General features: G+C 41.0%; 1 protein-coding gene across 1 annotated transcript in view; it reads right to left on the reverse strand.

The window, feature by feature from the left end:
* Window positions 1-18,171, reverse strand: part of lrriq1 (leucine-rich repeats and IQ motif containing 1) — a gene marked incomplete in the record, with an annotated part of 72,332 nt that overhangs the window by 22,580 nt on the left and 31,581 nt on the right. The window contains 5 exon segments of the mRNA XM_024281986.2: window positions 2,683-2,813; window positions 4,141-4,212; window positions 6,089-6,205; window positions 6,897-7,038; window positions 9,389-9,772. Of these exon segments, the coding sequence (XP_024137754.1) occupies window positions 2,683-2,813; window positions 4,141-4,212; window positions 6,089-6,205; window positions 6,897-7,038; window positions 9,389-9,772 (846 nt within the window).

Genomic DNA, 18,171 nt, shown 5'->3' on the forward strand with positions numbered 1-18,171 from the left:
TTTCCAGTCGTCTGAGTAGTATTGCGTGGTCGACTGTATCAAACGCAGCACTGAGATCCAGTAAAACTAGCACTGACATATTTCCACTGTCTGTATTCAAACGTATGTCATTAGTCACTTTGGTCAGAGCCGTTTCAGTGCTGTGGTATAACACTTTAGGCAGGTTAGCAGACGTTTAATATGTATCCAAGTTGTTGATTTGACTGAAAATAAAAGACACGTGGACAATAAATTGTTGAGTTTTTGGTTCTTTCAGTTTCTCAAAATGGCTCGAAAAAAACCATTATTCAACCTGTGGCACTGCTATTGTTGCTGCTGTTAAATAATCTGACTTTTTTCATGGGCATAAATACAACCCAATGTCTGTATATGAGAACTGGACTGAGTGAGTGTCATGTCACCCATAGAACATAGTTCACTTCTGGCTCTAACCAAATGACATCAGTTCAGTCATCATTTTTTCACAAAATATTTGCCACCACGTTCGAGCCAGAAATAATCAGAAAGCAATCATTGATCCGACTCGGTCTGAGTCATCGTTTCTATGGTAACCACTCTCGCCAATCAGGAGGGAGCTTATAGGAAGGCTACACCCCTACCACACGAAATATGTCAATTAACCGCTTCGAACACTGGGACACAAAACCACATACTTTTGTGAAAGCATCTGATTGTAAAGTTAATAACCAACATAACTTCAGATCAAGAAAAATATGACAAAAGAGGATTTTAAGGGAGCCATACCATGATTTCTCTAAGCCTTCAGAGTAATCTATATCCAAATATATGATCATATATCACATTGGAAACACTAAAAAACAAATACTTAATAAAATATGAGTCATTTTTGTGGCCCGTTTAAATACCAAGAAGTAAAACAACTAGATTTCTGAGGCTCCGCCTTTCGCTACTTGTTGGCCCCGCCCATTTCACGACGTCATCCTTGAGCCTGCTTCCCCGAGTCTCCTTAGCGTAACTAAACTTTGTAAACAAAACCACGTGACTAAAGATCTCCTCAGTCAAGAGAAAGACCGATGCGCTGCGGTCTGCAGAATCTTGTCTGGATTCTTCCCTTTTTCAAAACTTTTTGTTTTGCTGGTGGATTTTGAACGTCTGTATGAAGGCCATATTCACTTTTCACACAACAGGTACACACGCAAAAAGACATGTCAGTAGAATCATGGTGGATCCCGTTAAAAGTTGTTTTATTGAGCATGAATTCATCCGACCACATTTGAATGAGTTTCCGTGTCTTATTGTTGTGGTTTTATGACATTGTTTTTAAGAGAATTCTATTGGAACTACAATAGAGCTTTAAGATGACGTCACGGCAGCAGCCCGCGCACGTGCCGCGTAACGAGACACAGAAGAGAGAGTTATACGTTTTTTGGTGGTGTTAAAATAAACGTTCTAACAAGTAAACAGTTGGATCCATTATTTAATTTTGGCTAACATAACAATCCAATGCTCTACATTTGTCCGCGGCTCACCGATCACTTCATTTCTAAAGTGTTTACATCACGTGACTGTCGGGTACGGTGGCCGTTTTGGTTCAGTTGTTCCGTTCTCAGTTTGGTTCGTATTCAGACTGAGGAACCTTAGAGAGTTCAATCCGAATGAAAACGAATCGAGACCACCTTGAAAGATGTGTCAGAGAGTGGTTCCTGGTAAATGAAGGTACTCATCTCCTACCAGGAGACAGATTCTGGCAGCAGGGATAACCACCTCGGCTTCACAGCTCCTCGGAGGAGGTGGGTGTGTGTTGGCTGAAATCTGTGGGCGGAGCTTGCAGCACAGATTTTTCCTGGAGGGGACGGTTCACATCGATCTTACGTCAGCACGTTTCCAAACGCTCGTTTTCATGGGTATGGGTGGGGCTGCTGCAGACAGTGCAGTTTTTAGAGGATTATTCTTAAATGCATGAACTGATCAAAATACCACTTTGAGTTCTTTATAGTGAGGAATGAACAGTAAAATGCATTTAAAACCTCAAAAAGTAGAATTTTTATGGTAGGGCCCATTTAATAAGATGTTAAAAAAAAGAGATCAGTGCAAGAAGATTAATTCTAAGGGTTCATCTCTCTATAGAAGTCTATGGGATTTTGCCTTCTTGGAACCAGGAGATATTTTCTTTTTGGAATGTGAGGGGGTGGAGCCACTCAGTCCAGCTCTCATATACAGTCAATGGTGAAAACCTGTCTATTAAACGCCCGTCTTATTTCTGGCCATTTCCAGAAATAGGAAATGAATGACTTTACAAAGGTTGTAACTGCTTGTGATTTGAGAATAAACATTGTTGTTAATAGTCACATTTTCCCCACACAACCTGTGGTCATCTTCATGTAAAAGTCAGACATTTGTCACTTTAGATTTTCATTTCTATAGCCGTTGTATTTAATTTAAAATGAAGACAGAATATACGTAAAACATGAATCTGAGACTGTAACAGTAAAGGTTAGGAAATGACTTTGAAAAAGTCGTCATTTATTTTAGCTTAAAATAGCATACCTGAAAATGATCATTGTGTTACTGAGCATATTTTTCAGTTCTAGTTGATTCCTTCATTTTTATCTGTGAAGCTCAAACCCATTCTGTCAGGTGAAACACTGAACCAAGCAGGTGCACTGCTATTTTTGAAGAATTCAAATAAACTCAGTATTTCATGACCCCCCATTTTCATACCTGCTAGAAGTCTCTGGTGAATTTTTTTGACAAGTGGAAGAAGCTGAGGACCCATGTTCTCCGGCTGTCCAGGCCTGCATTGGGCTCATTGTACACGATGACATGTATGAGGAATGACTGTAAGAGGGTGGCTGGAAACAGAAACAAAAGCCTCAATGTTTTCATTTGAGGTAAAAATCTGAGTCTTGCCACAAGCATCTTCTGATCTATTTTCAAAGCATTCCCAGTGATTTTTAGCCAAAATGTAAAAAAATGTAATTTTCTAGGACAGTTTTTGCAGAGCAGCAGGAGTTCTTCAGAAATTCCCCTCTGAGTTGTGGGTGGGACTGTTGGTGTGGAGCAGCAGTTCTGATCCAGATTCCAGCTCAGACCAGGAAAACAAAGACGTTCATGGATCTATTTGTGGGTGGAGGCATCAGAATGAGGCGGAGCAGGAAGCTTGTGGTCCCACCCAGCGTATTTTCTATGTAACAAATACAATCTTTTTGAAATAATGTGTTTTTTTCAAATAATGTTTTTTTAATCTGTTTCTGATTCACAACAATTTGTGTAAAAAAATACCCAGAAATGCAGTTTTGAGCTGAATTGTCTTTATATTTGTCCTCCATCATGAGAACGTTGCAGCTAGAGTGCTAAAAACACCATAGTCCTCAAAGAGGCTCTTTAAGGTCTGAAAGCTGCATGCTGCTTGAAATACAAAAATGGCCCGAAAGCACCTCACATCAAATGTTCTCAGAAATAAAGATTTGACTCTACATTCCAAATGGATTCTAATGACTAACACGTCTTCCAACCAGAACAACATCCAAATCAGCCTCTGAAAACTCTAGTGTGAGAAAGGTGTGAAGTTTGCAAACACCCTCCACTGTAAACCTCAAAGACAATGAAATATAATGCTCATAGGAATTCCCAGTCACATTTACACCAAAGAGCATATTTTTATTTTAGTTCCTGGGCAGTAAATTTTCAGATTTCACACTTGTGGAATGCTCGTCTGTACGTCAAGCTAACGGTTTAATTACTCTCCAGATTTCCTCCTCTCTTTGTGTGAGCTCTGAATTGCTCATCCCAGCCTTTGAAGTCTTGCTCCGTGTCAACACACTGAGGCCGACCACACAGCAGCTGCAGCTCATCAGCTCGTCCAAAGTGGCTACCATGATGTACGGTCTGAGCACGCTCCAAAGAAAAGATCCAACCAGAGGCAAAGCAAGTACAAAACAAGAAAAAAAGGAAAACACAACGACATCTCAGCGAGTGTGAAAGATGACATCTGCGCATGCTATGAGCAGCTCTCGCGTCTGCAAAGAGAGCACTGAAGTTTTCAAATTTAAAGAACAAGAGAGACAGGAAGACGGGGATGACTCACTGTCGTAGGACAGAGATGGTGAAACATCAATCTCTAACCTGCCAACAGAGTTTGGGTGAATTACAACAATAAAGTTGTCAGAAGAGCTTCACCTTTGGCTCTGGAACAGGACAGTATCTAGGCGATGAATCCTCAAAATCTGTCCAGTATTCGTCCAGGTTTGGCTTTTTATGAAATAAAAAACAAGCATGTTGCATTTCAAAAACTGTTTCCTGTTGTGACTGAAAGTATTTCCATCAAATGTTCATCAGGTACAAATTTTCAATAACAAAATGTTTTCTAGATCAGTGCAGATGCTTGTACTTTGTGGCATTTGTGCAGCTTTGTGTCTGGATCATAAACTGTACATGAGAACTGGACCGGTGAGTTTTAAGTCATCCATAGAAAATGGTTTACTTTCAAACTCCAACCAAATGAAGCCAATTGTATTGTCTTTGCGTTTGCAATACAGAGGGTACTATGTTGAAAACATACGGCGTCAGTAAGCAGTGATTGGTCCGAGTTTCTATCGTTTCTATTGAAACCGCTCTCGCATATCAGGAGTGAGCTTGTTGGAAGTACAAGTTTGTGTCAGAATTTCCCCCTAATCACTATATAGTGCGTTCACCATTTTCTAGTGCTGGACAGATCTACTAATTCTAAAATCAAGTGAACTTAAATCAGTCTTTGCAAAAAACTAGCATACATCAATGCTCACTAGATTAGTGATTATGGATCACAATGCATTGTGGTCGAACAATTTTGAAAAAAAAAAGTGTTTGAATGTAACACTTGAATAAACCAACCGCATTTTCACCATCAGAACACAGTGCAGTCATAAATACACATTGTGAAATGTTCGCATTTATTCGATTTTGACTTTGTGAAATCGGTGACGTCAAATCCGGTGTTTAGAAAAACAAAAGAAAAGTAGTGAGCATTGTGTCCAAATTACCTTTGAATCCAGAGCACTAGATAGTCCCGCACTATATAATTTTGTAGTAGTTAGGGCTTAAGGGGAGAATTCAGACACAATCCAAATGTCTACCACACGCAGGAAGCACAAAACCTATCAAAGAAGCGCTTCAACATAAAACCACAGCATGTCTGAGGCATCTGATTAGTCAGTTTATATTGTAACTTGAATAGCTAATTACAGAAAAAATATCATGAAAATCATAGGATTGGCAAGAAGAAATTAAAATCCCACTCCAGTCATCTTCTGTTTAGTTTTCAAAGTGTTCCCAGTGCTCTTTTAATTACAATGATGCTGTTTTTAGTCAAAATCAGAAGAAACCTGTTGCTTTCTGGGACATAGTTTCTGCAGAGCACCAGAAGTTCATTAGAAATTCCTCTGTGAGTTGTGGGTGGGACTGTTGGGACTCAATTTACTTGTCGTCCAGCTAGCTTATGAGCTCCTCATATCCGAGCTAACATTAGCAGTGCAACAAAATGGCAGCAATATTGTTTCCATCCAGTCATGTAGTTTAGATCCAGATTCCAGCTCAGACGAGGAAAACAAAGATGGATCCACTGTAAGAGGATGAATCAGAATGGAGCGGAGCAAGGAGACTTTTGTCCACCCAGCACATTTTCTACATCACAAATGAGCTCTTTCTCTAACAGCATTTTTCCTCTGCTCCTGATTCATCATAATCCTAAATTATTTTATCAATGTCCTCCATCATGATGAAAAATCTCAACAAACATGTTAAAAACAAACAAACAAACAAAAATCATTGGAGTGAGTCTTTAAGAAAAGGTATCAGAGCAAAAATGTTTATTCTGACCAATACAATGACTGAGTAACAACTGTTTTTTTCTCTGTAGAAGTCTATAGGATTCTGTCTTCTTGGAACCAGCGCGTACTTCCTGTTTGGAACGCCAGGGGGAGGAGTCACTCAGTCCAGTTTTCATGTACAACTACTGGTTTGCTTGGAGTGGAGGCTGTGTTAGCACATTCACCATACTACACTGTCTCAGTGCGGTGCAGGCCTGTGAGTTGTGAGGGGAGGGGTTACTGAATCGTGAAACTAAAAAGACATGATCTTGTAAGCATACCTCATCAAACACAAATTCCTCCAACTCCTCGAAGGTGTCATCCTCTTCATCAGGATACTCAACCGCAGCAAGAGCAGATGCAAGCTTCCTCCTCAAAGTGAAGCCTCTCCAAAACGCCTGGAGAAAGAGAGGAGGAGCCTCCGTGAATCTCAGAGCAAAACGTAAATGCGGAATGTTATCCCATTAGAGAGATAAAACATGTTCGCCCGCATTTTAATTGCTGAACACTCTGCTGTCTGAACTCTGCATGACTCCAAGCTACTCGGAGACAAATGGAGGTCCAGTGTGCCTCTAAATCCTCCAATTCCCAGTGGGCTGGGGGGGCACACTCTACTTCAAACCGAGCCTCACAGGAATTCTGGAACTCTTGCAACCGCATTTCTTTGGAATTTGATTAATCACTATGTTCCCATCAAACAGGCTCACACTCACACACCGTTCCTCCACATCCACCCTCCCTCTGGTCTTCTCGCTCGGAGGATCCTAAAGGACTCATCAAACATTTTTGTGTTGACAGAGGATTTGGGAAAGGTGGCGTGTAGCGTGTTTTCAGTGCAGCAGCTTGCACCTCTGTGCAGAAGAGCAGTCAAGGAAGTGGCCACAGCATGTTTAGGGGCTGTTAATGGAGACTCCTGCCTGTCTCTGTTGTGAGAAAAGATCTCAACAAGACATCTAAACTCACCAGTTTAAAGAGTCAAAATCAGTTTGACTGGATTCCAGTTAACCATCTCATGATCTGAAGAATGAGCAGAATTTCTACCGGAAAATGGTTACACCAACTGCATGGAAAGTCAAACAAGAAACCCACCTGGATAACCGTTGCTGCAATGGTTTTCCTGTTGTTGTTCAACACATGCTCCAATTCTTCCTCATTGTCGTCGGTGGAATGAGTGTTTCCACATTGTTGCCTGTATTTCCTCCACCTCTGTTGGATCACAACTGCTGCTGAGCTGCTCCAACACAGGAATGTACAAGTAGACAAGAACACATACTGTACAAAGTTAAGCAATAAAGCCAACATGTTCAACCTGTAAAGTTTGATCTTTCAAGACGTAATGAGCAAGTCCACCGACGACTGTCAACCAATAAGAACAGTTTGACCTATTGGCCAACGTTGTAGCAGTTGTTCCAATGTTGAAGGTAAATTAAAGAAGAAATGAAATGTGTAACGACCCGAACCTAAACCTAAACCCACAATTGGAACATCCCAGCCAGCAATGCTAAGTGGACAGCGTAAAGTGCTAGCGAGCTCCGTCGTATCAAGCTAGCGAGCTCCCCTGTAGCCAGCTCCGCTGTCCACCAGGTGGCTGGCTAGCGTGGCGAACTAACCCACTGAGCGCCCACTTAATCCAATGTGGGCAACCACAGATGGGTTTACCTTAAAAACTGTAGACAAACCCATTCTGGGCCCAAATTTTCTGCACACTTTTAAACCATATGGGGCCCACTTGGCCTTGCTAGCTGGGATATTTGGTTTATTTGCCAAACAGTAGGTAACGTCAACATCACAACTTTTTTAGTCTTAGTCACAAACGGCCCTTACAGCCTGTATCCACCGTACAGGTAGATACAGGTTGTTTGAGGAGAAAAATGGATAAACCTGTAGGGGCAGACAGGCGACCCACAGAAAATGTTGAGATTGTTAAAAGCTCAGTGACCCCATAAAGAAAAAACGCACGTGCATATGCATGCACAGTCATGGTGATTCAACCTGTCAGGGTAATGCTTTAGTCACATGCACTCACACGGGTTGACCCGTGCAGGTAATTCAGGTTTTTGCATCTTAGGGGACCACAGGTGTGTCTTGCAGTTCTCTTGAGGCTCATGCGAACACCTTATGAAAATGGAACATACGTTGTCTGGTATGTGGTTAAGTGTATCCTGAAGTATTTTTAAGAGTAAGGTAAGTTACCCACACTTATGATGTACGGTCTGTGCCCTTCCTCCGAACTCTAGCTGTTAGTAAAGGTTAGTAAAGGTGTACATACTGGCTCCAGACTGACTGTGGAACAGTGTGCTTGTGATTTATAAGAGCCTGTTGGATGCCCGCACAAACTGGACTCTGATTTTCTCATCTTCTCATTTACAACAGCCAGCACTAATGGGTAGTAAAAACAGGGTTCCTACACATTTTTTTTAAGTTGAATTAACCCTTTAACTCCTGAGGCTTCGTCAGTGACGTTTAAACACAAAATCTTTACCATAACCATTAACATGCTCAACGTAATTCCAGCAGATTCTGAAGAGGAAAAGCGTTTCACACTTTACTAGCAAATTGTTGTTCAAACTAATCATCACAGCACTATGCAGATAAATGCAGCTGAGATTTAAAAATGCAGCTGAGGCTTTGTGGAAGATGTATTTTAACTCACTGTTGTACTAAAGAACTTGAAAAATGCAGGAACTGCCCCTCCTTTCTCAGTTTCTTCTCTATTAATTCTAGTTTGCACATCTTCATCCTCACTTGCAATTTTCCTCTAGAGCTTTGTTTTGCATTCTTCTTTTTCAATCATTTTTTTTTGATAAAATTAATTTATTTGCTGTATATTTCCCTTTTGTCATTGCATTAAGTTTTCTCTTAAACTATCAATCACAAAAATCACACCTGCACCTCACATCCCCCTGTCTTACTCTTACGAGTGACTTAAATGTTCACTATGACCTGTCGCCCACATCATGCTCGTAGAACAAATATGCATGAAGGTTTTTGCTCTACAGTCTAATCGGGTAGTAGTTATTTTGTGCAGGCGCCCTGCAAGCACCCTACTGGGATCTTACGTATCACGTGCACGCCCCGTGTGTCCAGCATTTATGTGTGGTCAGTCAGGAGCCAGCACTAGTGCCCCAAGTGTCATAAATTTGTGCATCTTACATTATCTTTACAAATACACCTTCAAAGATTTACCACAGCCAGGACAATGGTCCGAGCCATTATGGTGGTTATATGAGCTCTCTCTACAACCCTCCACCAGTCCAGATGACCAATAAAGCCACAGCACCCATACAGGGTAATCCCAGGCTGCATGTGACTCTGAAAGATTGCACTTTGACTAAAATTAGGATTTTTGAAACAAAATATGTCTTCAGCTCCACGTGTTCTATATATCTATATATGAACTGACAAAGCACTGAACTACTAAAATGTACATAGTTTAAAAATGCTTTTTCCCTCAGCAGTGCCTTGTTGGATATTGGAAACAGAATATAACCTTTCAACAAAAAGTGATTAGCTTATCACAGCAGAATTGGCTGAAATAGATGAAAATAAATCCTGTACGTTTGATTCAGACTGAGATTTACCGCTTAAGGTCTGAGTTGTAATGGTTGGGAACAGAGGCTTTCTCTGAAGTGTAGATGATTCCACAGGTAACCCATTTGGACGAGTTGTGTCTTTTTCCTTGCTCTGCATTTTCCTCAGAGCTGCTGCTACCTTCAATCACATCCCTGTTTTGGCTGATAGTCTTGTGACTGGACTTTTCTTCTGGGCAACACAAACACTTCGCTGTAGTTGTACCGTCTGTGTAAAGTGTCTTTTCACATTGTGCTGGTTTGGGACTATATTTTTCAGATGTTGCATTGGCATTAGCAGATTCATGGAACAATCTCTGCTCTTCAGCCAGCTTCAGAGCCAAAGTGTGGTGCTGGCACAGACTTTTCACGGCCTCCAGGTGAAGTGAAGCACCGCTGTGGACACACACATGGAAACAAATCAGCAGATTAGACAGAAACAATGGAGTGTACATCTCTGAATGATGTTTGGCATGAGCTTCCCATCGTCAACATCAATTTGTGTCTATTATTGTTGGCTCTGTACAGAAATTTAATGCAATTCTGTTTCCAAAAGGCAATGCGTAGTTTATAACGCTGCCTTGGAACGATAGGGGGAGCACTTCCAGAGAGAGCTGTCACGATGAAAACATGTTCAGAGATGCTGTAGTCATAACTTGTTATTTTGACAGTACTGATACTTTCAATGACATACTGTATATACTTGCTTTTGAAGATCAAATTATCCATTTTGATTAAGGGGCTTACTTTTGAAGCAGGAAGCACAAATTTTGAGTAGCCAAACTTGCTTTGTGTTATGGACTCTATTTAAAGAGCTGTGTGGTGTATTTCCAGTTTAAAATAAGACCGCTTGTTTACCTTTGGGTTGTAGCCACCTGTAAGCATCAACTTAGCAAATCTCTGTGTACTTTCCCTGGTACTGTCAAATATTCATTATTTCTTGCATTGTATGTTAGTTTGTCATTATGTGTATACACAATGGCATCCAAGAAGGCAAAGTTTGTCTTCCTGAAACACCAAACACCCAGTACTAACAAAACGCTACCATGTACTGTATGATCATGTGACTTCCTCAGATGAAACGTAGCTCAGTTAGAACATTTAAAACCTGTTCATCAGAACTTTGAACATTTAACAGAACCTTGAAGTGACTTTGGGATTACTGATCGTACCCTCAGCTGATGATGAGGAGCCTCTGCCTTCTTCATGGAGCGATAGCAGCAAGTGCTAACGTAACCTCGTCTGTGTTGAGACGTTGTAGGAAAGGAATCACATCTCAGAATGATTCTAGCTGACACTGAACATTACATTTACACAACTTTAGAAACATTCTACTGTGGAGTAAATGAAACGCAACTATCAGGTCATAAAGATAAAGACAGCAATAATCAGACGTGTCTTTCATGGCAGCTAGCATTAGCCCAAATGAAAAGTGACAACAGTATTCACAAGTAATTTTCTAAATATTGCAGTCAGTTCTGAAGTTTTTTTCTTTGCTGCACAGACCCAGAGGATGCCTGTGCTCCAAATGGTTCGTGATCGCGGCCGCAGCTTCAGCTGAGCTCCAGCTCCATGACAGCTAACGGGACTTTAACATTAAATACATGCGACCAGGAACAGCATTTAGTTTTGGATACACATAAAATACATGAAACAATGCAGAAAGTCTGCATCTTGCCTCCACATATTATGTGTCACCAACATGACTTTCCATCAGCTTTAGAGCTGGTCACATGTAAATCCGTGGGAATAACATCAGCCGTAACGTGAAACCTTTGTAAGTATTTTGCTTAAAAAATGAATAATGTGTCTAACATTGTTTATAGTAACTCTTATAGCTAAAAAAAAAAACATATTTTAAACTCCTAATACTCCACTATTTCCACATAAACAATAGACCTCTGCCCAAACCGGAAATGACTGAGTGGTCATATAGTGAAAGTAGGTCGTGCATGTAGCTCATTGACGTTGCATTTTGAGAAAGGTTTAATACCATGTTTTGCGGTTTGTACTAATTTTGTTGAGAAATGCCTTATGAATGGTGCAAACTTTAATACTGTTGCGACTGAGAAAAGCTGAAAGTGTTGCCTTCATATCTCTTAGTGATTTTAAGATTGACAGCTAGCTATCTAGCAAGGTAGCAGGGTAGTGAGGTAGATACAGTTGTGCTCAAACGATTATATACCCTGGAAGAAATAATGGTTTCCTGGTCATTTCTCGTAGTATATGAGTGATAACACAAAAATGTTTTTTCCACTCATAGTGGTTGGGTGAAGCTATTTATTGTCAAAAAATTCTGTTAATCTTTTTAAAGTCAAAATGACAACAGAAACTTCCGAAATGATTCCGTTAAAAAGTTTACACTCCCTGATGACTTTGTTCTGAAACAAAAAGGTTTGATTGGCCGCTAAAGGTAACCATCCACACCGTTTACCTGTGATCAATGTGTGTATTAAAGGTTTAATGGTACATACACACCGAACGCAAATCGCGCAACAAATGTGCGTGCCCCGCCCCTTTTCACTGGGTGAATTCACTGCCCATCGCTTGTCAAATAATGTGTTCCTGGCACCGTGGCCGCATGTGGGAGGAGCTACCAGCTTTGTCTGTGGATATCTCACTTAGAATGAAAGAAAGACACATGATGTCGAGGAATAAGATTTATTTATTGTGATGATTTCTACAAAGACATTAGTAATCATGTCTCCATGTTTGAGTTATGATTACTATTGAAAGATTTTCCAGGTACAGGGGCTGTGTCTGTATACAGACATGGGCAAACTACGGCCCGCGGGCCAGATCCAGCCTGCCTCTACCTTTGGTCCAGCCGCTGAACAATATCAGAAAGGCATAATTTTTTCACCCGCCTGGCCATGCAGATCAAGACCCACGTATAACATGTTTTTTATGCTCCCTTCTCCCTATCTGAACCTCCCAAATCTCTGTTAAATAGAACAGAATATTGTGTTTCCTTTCTATATCTCAGTTCACCTTTGGCGTCTCGCCGATTCTTTCAGAGCAATTGTACTGCTGCGTTCTTTCAAACAGCACACCCTGTTCTGTGTCCTGATTGGTTGAGACCTTCTCAATCATCTCCTCTGCCGTGTCTCCATGTGTGCAGCTCTGATGATTCTGGCGTTTATTCTATGTTACACATAGAATCGTTACACATTTCATTTCTTCTTTAATTTACCTTTAAGTTAGGCCCCAGACCCCTAGACAAATTGGGGTGTTATAGCGCCAATTAAAAAACAAAACAAAAAACAAAAAAATGCCCACTACGGTTTTCAATGACACCAGCGAATTAGTGTGTGAGGAAAAGGGGAGGGATCATTTCAACTGTGGGTCTCTCCCAAATGAACTGGACGGATGGGGGAGGAGGAAGAATCTACTATATAAATTATTTTAAAAGTCATTCATACCGTGACATTCTACTAAACACATTTTAAAGTAGATATATAAAATTCATGCATTAAAAAAAAAATGTTTGTGGGAAATGGCCAACTAAAAATGGTGAACACAAAACGTGTTGAGGTGAGAATTGGTTCAATCAACACATTTGACGGGGAAGTTTGCCAAAACTCCCGAAAGTTTGAAAAAAAAGGTCAAAAGCATCAGGTCAAATTTACAATAAAAGTAAAAAAATCCTCTCACAACAAGAGACAGGAGAGGACAGGCTGTTGATCATAGTTTTGAAATTTGTTAGTAGTATTTTTTCTGGACTAATTTCTATGAAGCTCAAAGAAAGGTATTTGGTATTTGGTTATTAAACTGCTTTTTTTATTTTAATAAAAGGATTATATATATATATATATATATGTGTGTGTGTGTGTGTGTGTGTGTGTATGTGGTCCGGCCCTTCTGCTGAACTTCAGAAGCCTTTGTTGCCCCATGCGTTGAAAAGTTTGCCCACCCCTGGATAACAGCTGCTTCTGCAGTGTTTCTGTGTCTCTGTGTTTGAGCATAAGGTTCTCTGTTTCGTATTAGTCCGAGGGGGGAAATAAAATTAGGAGACATTTTTCCTTTTTTTTAGTGTTTTGATGAGACCCAAACTGGCAACCTCCACAGCATCTTTGTTGGCTCATATAGCGTCTGAGCTTCACCGCGGGAGCAAAAGCCACTGATCTGTTGGGCAACAATTGGGTTTTAAGCAGTTCCGGCGCCAAAGCGGTTCTTTATCTCAGTTCCTAGTTTGTGCCAATTTTGGTACTTCGCTCTCCGCCCCACGCTTCCCGGTACCTACTCCTAGTTATGTGCTCCGCTGTCTCAGCTCCCAGGTTCTCGCACCGCTCTCCCCAGTTCCTGCATGCGCTCCGCTCCACTGTTCCAGCTCCCCAGTTCACGCCCCGTGGTCCCTGGTACGCGGTTTCCACCCAACGGTGCGCGCTATGAGGTCAGCGCTCCCGCGGTGGCTCTCTCTCTGCCACCGTGTGGAGCAGGCGAGCCCCGCTGGTCCAGGAGGCTGTCCGGCTGCAACCAGAGAACCGCGAGCTGTGACACGACAAACGCTTGAATTAGATTAGTATTATACCCGCTGATAGAGTTACTGGAGAAGTGGCGTGCCCAGAGCTGAGTTCCTGATTGGCTGACGCGATGCAGCGACCTGTCAAACTTCAGGTATTTACATTTCGCGCCTGCCACTTGATTCGTGCCTCGTTGCTCAAATCGAGCTGCTTGCAGACCTTCGCGCCATGCCGATCACTCACATCCCGCCATGAGGCTTCAATTCGCCTCAAAGCGCGTCTAGGCCATTGAATAACATTGGAGATGGGTGCTTCTGCTGCCAGAATCGCATTCGGTATGAATGTATCATTAGAGTTTCTGAGCTCCAACAGATCCCGAGTCATGGGGAAAGCCAAAGAAAAGGTAACTGAAGTGTACTAAACAGGATAAGGATATAAGAAGATATCCAAGGAACTGAGAATGCCAGACAGCAGAGTTCAAACTTTGATCAAGAAGAGGAACGTTTGAAGTTCTGTTGAAACTAAACCAGATTCACCAAAATTTCTGCCAGAAAAATCATTAGGGATGCATGAATAACCCACAAATAACTTCAGCTGTGATCCAGGACTCTGAAAACTGTGGTGTGGATGTTTCCAGATGAAGGAGATACCCAAAGAAAAATCTCTGCATGGTCGAGTGCAGAAGAAAACAGCTCAAAATACCTGATTCCAATTCACCAAAGAGAACAGAGACGGTCCTCCAAACTTCTGGACCAAAGTCATTTGGAGTGATGAGACCAAGACTGAACTTTTTGGTCACAACCACAAACTCTACATTTGGAGAGGAGTCATCAAGACCCATGATGAAAATAACACTATTCCTACCGTGAAACACGGAGGTGGACCACTGATGGTTTGGGAAACTTGGTCAGAACTGATGGAGGATGAATGCAGGATGTTATCAGAAGATCCTGGAGGAAAACTGTCACTCTGCAGCTCAGAGGATGAACATGGACACACTTGGACATTTCAACATGACTACGATCCAGAACACAAGACCAAGTCCAGCTGTCATTGGTTCACACAGAATCAGGTGAAGGTTCTGGAGTGTCCGTCTCAGTCTGCTGACCTCAATATTATTGATCCACTCTGGGAGATCTCAGACGGGAAGTTCTAGCAAGACAGACCAAGAATTTAAAAGAACTTGAGGTTTTCTGTCAAGAAGAATGAGCTGCTTTATCGTTAGAGAAAATAAAGAACCTCGTCCACAACGACCACAAGAGACTTCAGGATGTTATTGATGCAGAAGAAGGAAATACAAGAACTGGAGTGTGTCATCTTTGTACAGGATCATTTGGGAACTTTCTGTTGTCATTAGGATTTAAAGAGAGTAAACAATAAATTACTTCATCCAACCACTAACTATGTGTGGAAAAAAAAGTTTTGTGTTATCATTGATATTGTATGAAAATTGACCAAGAAATCATCATTTCTTCGGGAGTATTTATGAGCACAACTGTAAGTAGGCTAACTAGGACCATATCTTCCTATCTACCTACGGTAGCCAGATGGTAGGTAGCCATAGACACCTGTAGGTCGGTAGAAAAGACTTTTGAAGAAACATTTGCTTTACAGTATACTGTATTTTGTTCAGTCACAAAACAGCAGTTAAAAGCAACTTTATGTTATACTATTCTCCTTTAATTTTGATTTTCAAACCAGTTGAATAGTAAGGTACAAACACATTCAGAGGCATGAATCTGCCTGTCTGGCCATGCTCTAATACATAATGTCTCTTTCAGTGAGGGACACATGGGTACAAAGCCACCTCAACGGATGCTTAATGAATCTATTTGCAATGCTTTGCTCTGCTCCCCTCCCTGTCCTCCCCCTGAGGGGTCAGAGACACACTCTGCCTGTCTGGAATGACGACAGTCTCAACTAGAGCTGCTCCTGCGCTACAAAGCCTGCACTCTTCACTCTCAGCGGGATAAAGAAGTAGGGAGTCAAGGGGTCAAAGAGTGTGACCCCAATGATCCTCCACTGCTGTACCTGCTGGTTCACTCCAGGGTCACCATTAATGTCAAACAATCAGAGGGAATTTAATTGTCCGCTCATCTTTCTAACACTTACATACACATGAAGAAAAAAAAAGTGGCAAATTGTTCAGAGGGAATCCTGCATTGCCCAATAGCAGCTGGGTAGGCTCCAGCAACCCTGTGACCCGAACATGAAAAGGTGAATTAAGAAAATAGAAGGATCAATGAAAAATAAATACCAACATGTCTTAGCTATTCTATTTCAGGATCTTCAGCAAAAATCCTCTTACTTTATCGGGTTAACTGTTTTGGCAAGTATAAACTTCAAAACAGCTGATGTCAAAATATGTCATTTTGGTTTTTTTAATAAAATAAATGGAACTTTTATTTTATTTTTTTTAAGTGAAATAAAAAAGATACAAAATCGTTTATGGCAAATATTGATTGATATATATATATATAGGTTTTACCAAAGATCAATAAAGATTTTACAAATTACTTTGTGTTTCAGTTAAGACCCAAAAAAAACTAATAAAGATAACAGTTTTTTGTTTCTTTCATGAGAGTACAGAGAACCACATCTGAAGCTACACGATTTGTAAGACTACTCAAATGCAGTTAACACAATTTGCAAAGCAAAATCATGTTCCTAATTGGGCATAGAGAGAAAAAAAACTTTCATTATTCAAACCATGGTTCTACTTCTAACCTATGCTATTTTTTAACATCCAGTTATTTCTTCCACATTTCCCTGCTGTGTCCAAGCATTTGCTTTGAATCCACGTTAAAACCCGCAAACGGTAAGCAGATGCACACGCCTTATCTCACAGACACCATGGCATTTAGAATAAGATCAGTTTCAGTAGCGAGTGAAACATTAGGTTGATGCATTGGAGGCTCTCACGATAAATATTTAGGAAACATTGTTTGGTAAAGATTTGCACCTTACAGACAGCAGTGAAGTGACATGTGTCAGTCTTCTCACCTCCCCTAAACCTCCTTCTGACAGAAGGTCAGGCCGGGGTTAAATGGCTGTGTTGGCTCTCGCAAAGCCCCCAAAATGGTTCATTGTTCAGGGCCAGAGGGGAAGAGGCTACATGGCGAGGGGGAAAGCACAGGGAGACCAACCTACCCCCAAGCCATGGGAGTCCTTGGCGTGACCCGAACGAGTGGGCGATGCCACGTTTCATCTTTTGTGCTGAGCAATTTTGAAAGGTCAGGTAGATAAGCAGAAAGTTGATTGGTGTTTTAACTGCTGGTGGTCCTCCCTGTGCAGGGATGTCGACGTGTGCAGAGGCCAGTGACACTGAAGGACTTGAGAAAATAGATGGACGTTGTTTTTAGACTCACTACGCCTCATGTATCAGACATAACAAGAGGATGGCTGACATTCCTCTCTGCTTGATGTCTGACAGGATAATCTGCTCGAGATAAAAGGAGGTGTAATCCAACCTCCTGTACCACGTTTCCCAGTGCTTTTGATTATCTTATTCTGTTGAGGTGTATCCCATTTTTCATCCTGAATCTGTTTGTCTTTTTCAGGGGGATTTGACCTCTTTGTTCATCTGTCTTCCGTTTCCTTCTTTTTACCATGCTGTCAATTAAACATTCAACATTAGCTGCCCAAAACAGCTCAGTTCCTATAGTTTTTTGGGGAGGAAAGAAAGACATTATGAGATATCTATCAAAAGTTTGCATTTTTATTGAAACAGATCTCAGTTTGGATCAAATCAAATGGAAATAACCTATCATGTGTGACACATACACTACAGTCCCATTTTCATGATCAGATTCCTGTTGAGGAGTCCAGCTGTGCGCTTTAACTTTAACACAAGAGCTTTACTTCCAGTGTCGACATTCTTTTGACTATTGTAACCCTTCAACCGTTTATGAAATCAACGTAATTCAACCGAAAACTGGCTTTGCGCCACTATGCAGCACTTTACTTTAGTAATGTGTAGCATATCAGTGGAAAGCCATTATAAAAAGCTGTTTTCCTTCCATTTAGAATCAGCAAATTCACATAAATCACGTCAACAGTCTCAGATTTACAGTACCTGGAAGAGTGTGTGTTTTTTAGGTTTTGCCAGCAACATCTCTGGTTTTAAAAGGGTAAACTAGCAGTTTCAAAGCTAATGTGGAAATATTTAGATCCAAATAATTTAATAATATACAAACTGAATTTAAGATAAACTGAACTACACTGTTCTAAAAACACATTTTTTATATAAAGCTGATGAGCCATACAATGAAGGTGTGGGAAAGAGTAGTGGAAGCCAGACTAAGAGCAGAAGTGAACATTTGTGAGCAGCAG

The sequence above is a fragment of the Oryzias melastigma genome, linkage group LG6 (assembly GCF_002922805.2).
Source record: "Oryzias melastigma strain HK-1 linkage group LG6, ASM292280v2, whole genome shotgun sequence".
Lineage (NCBI taxonomy): Eukaryota > Metazoa > Chordata > Actinopteri > Beloniformes > Adrianichthyidae > Oryzias > Oryzias melastigma.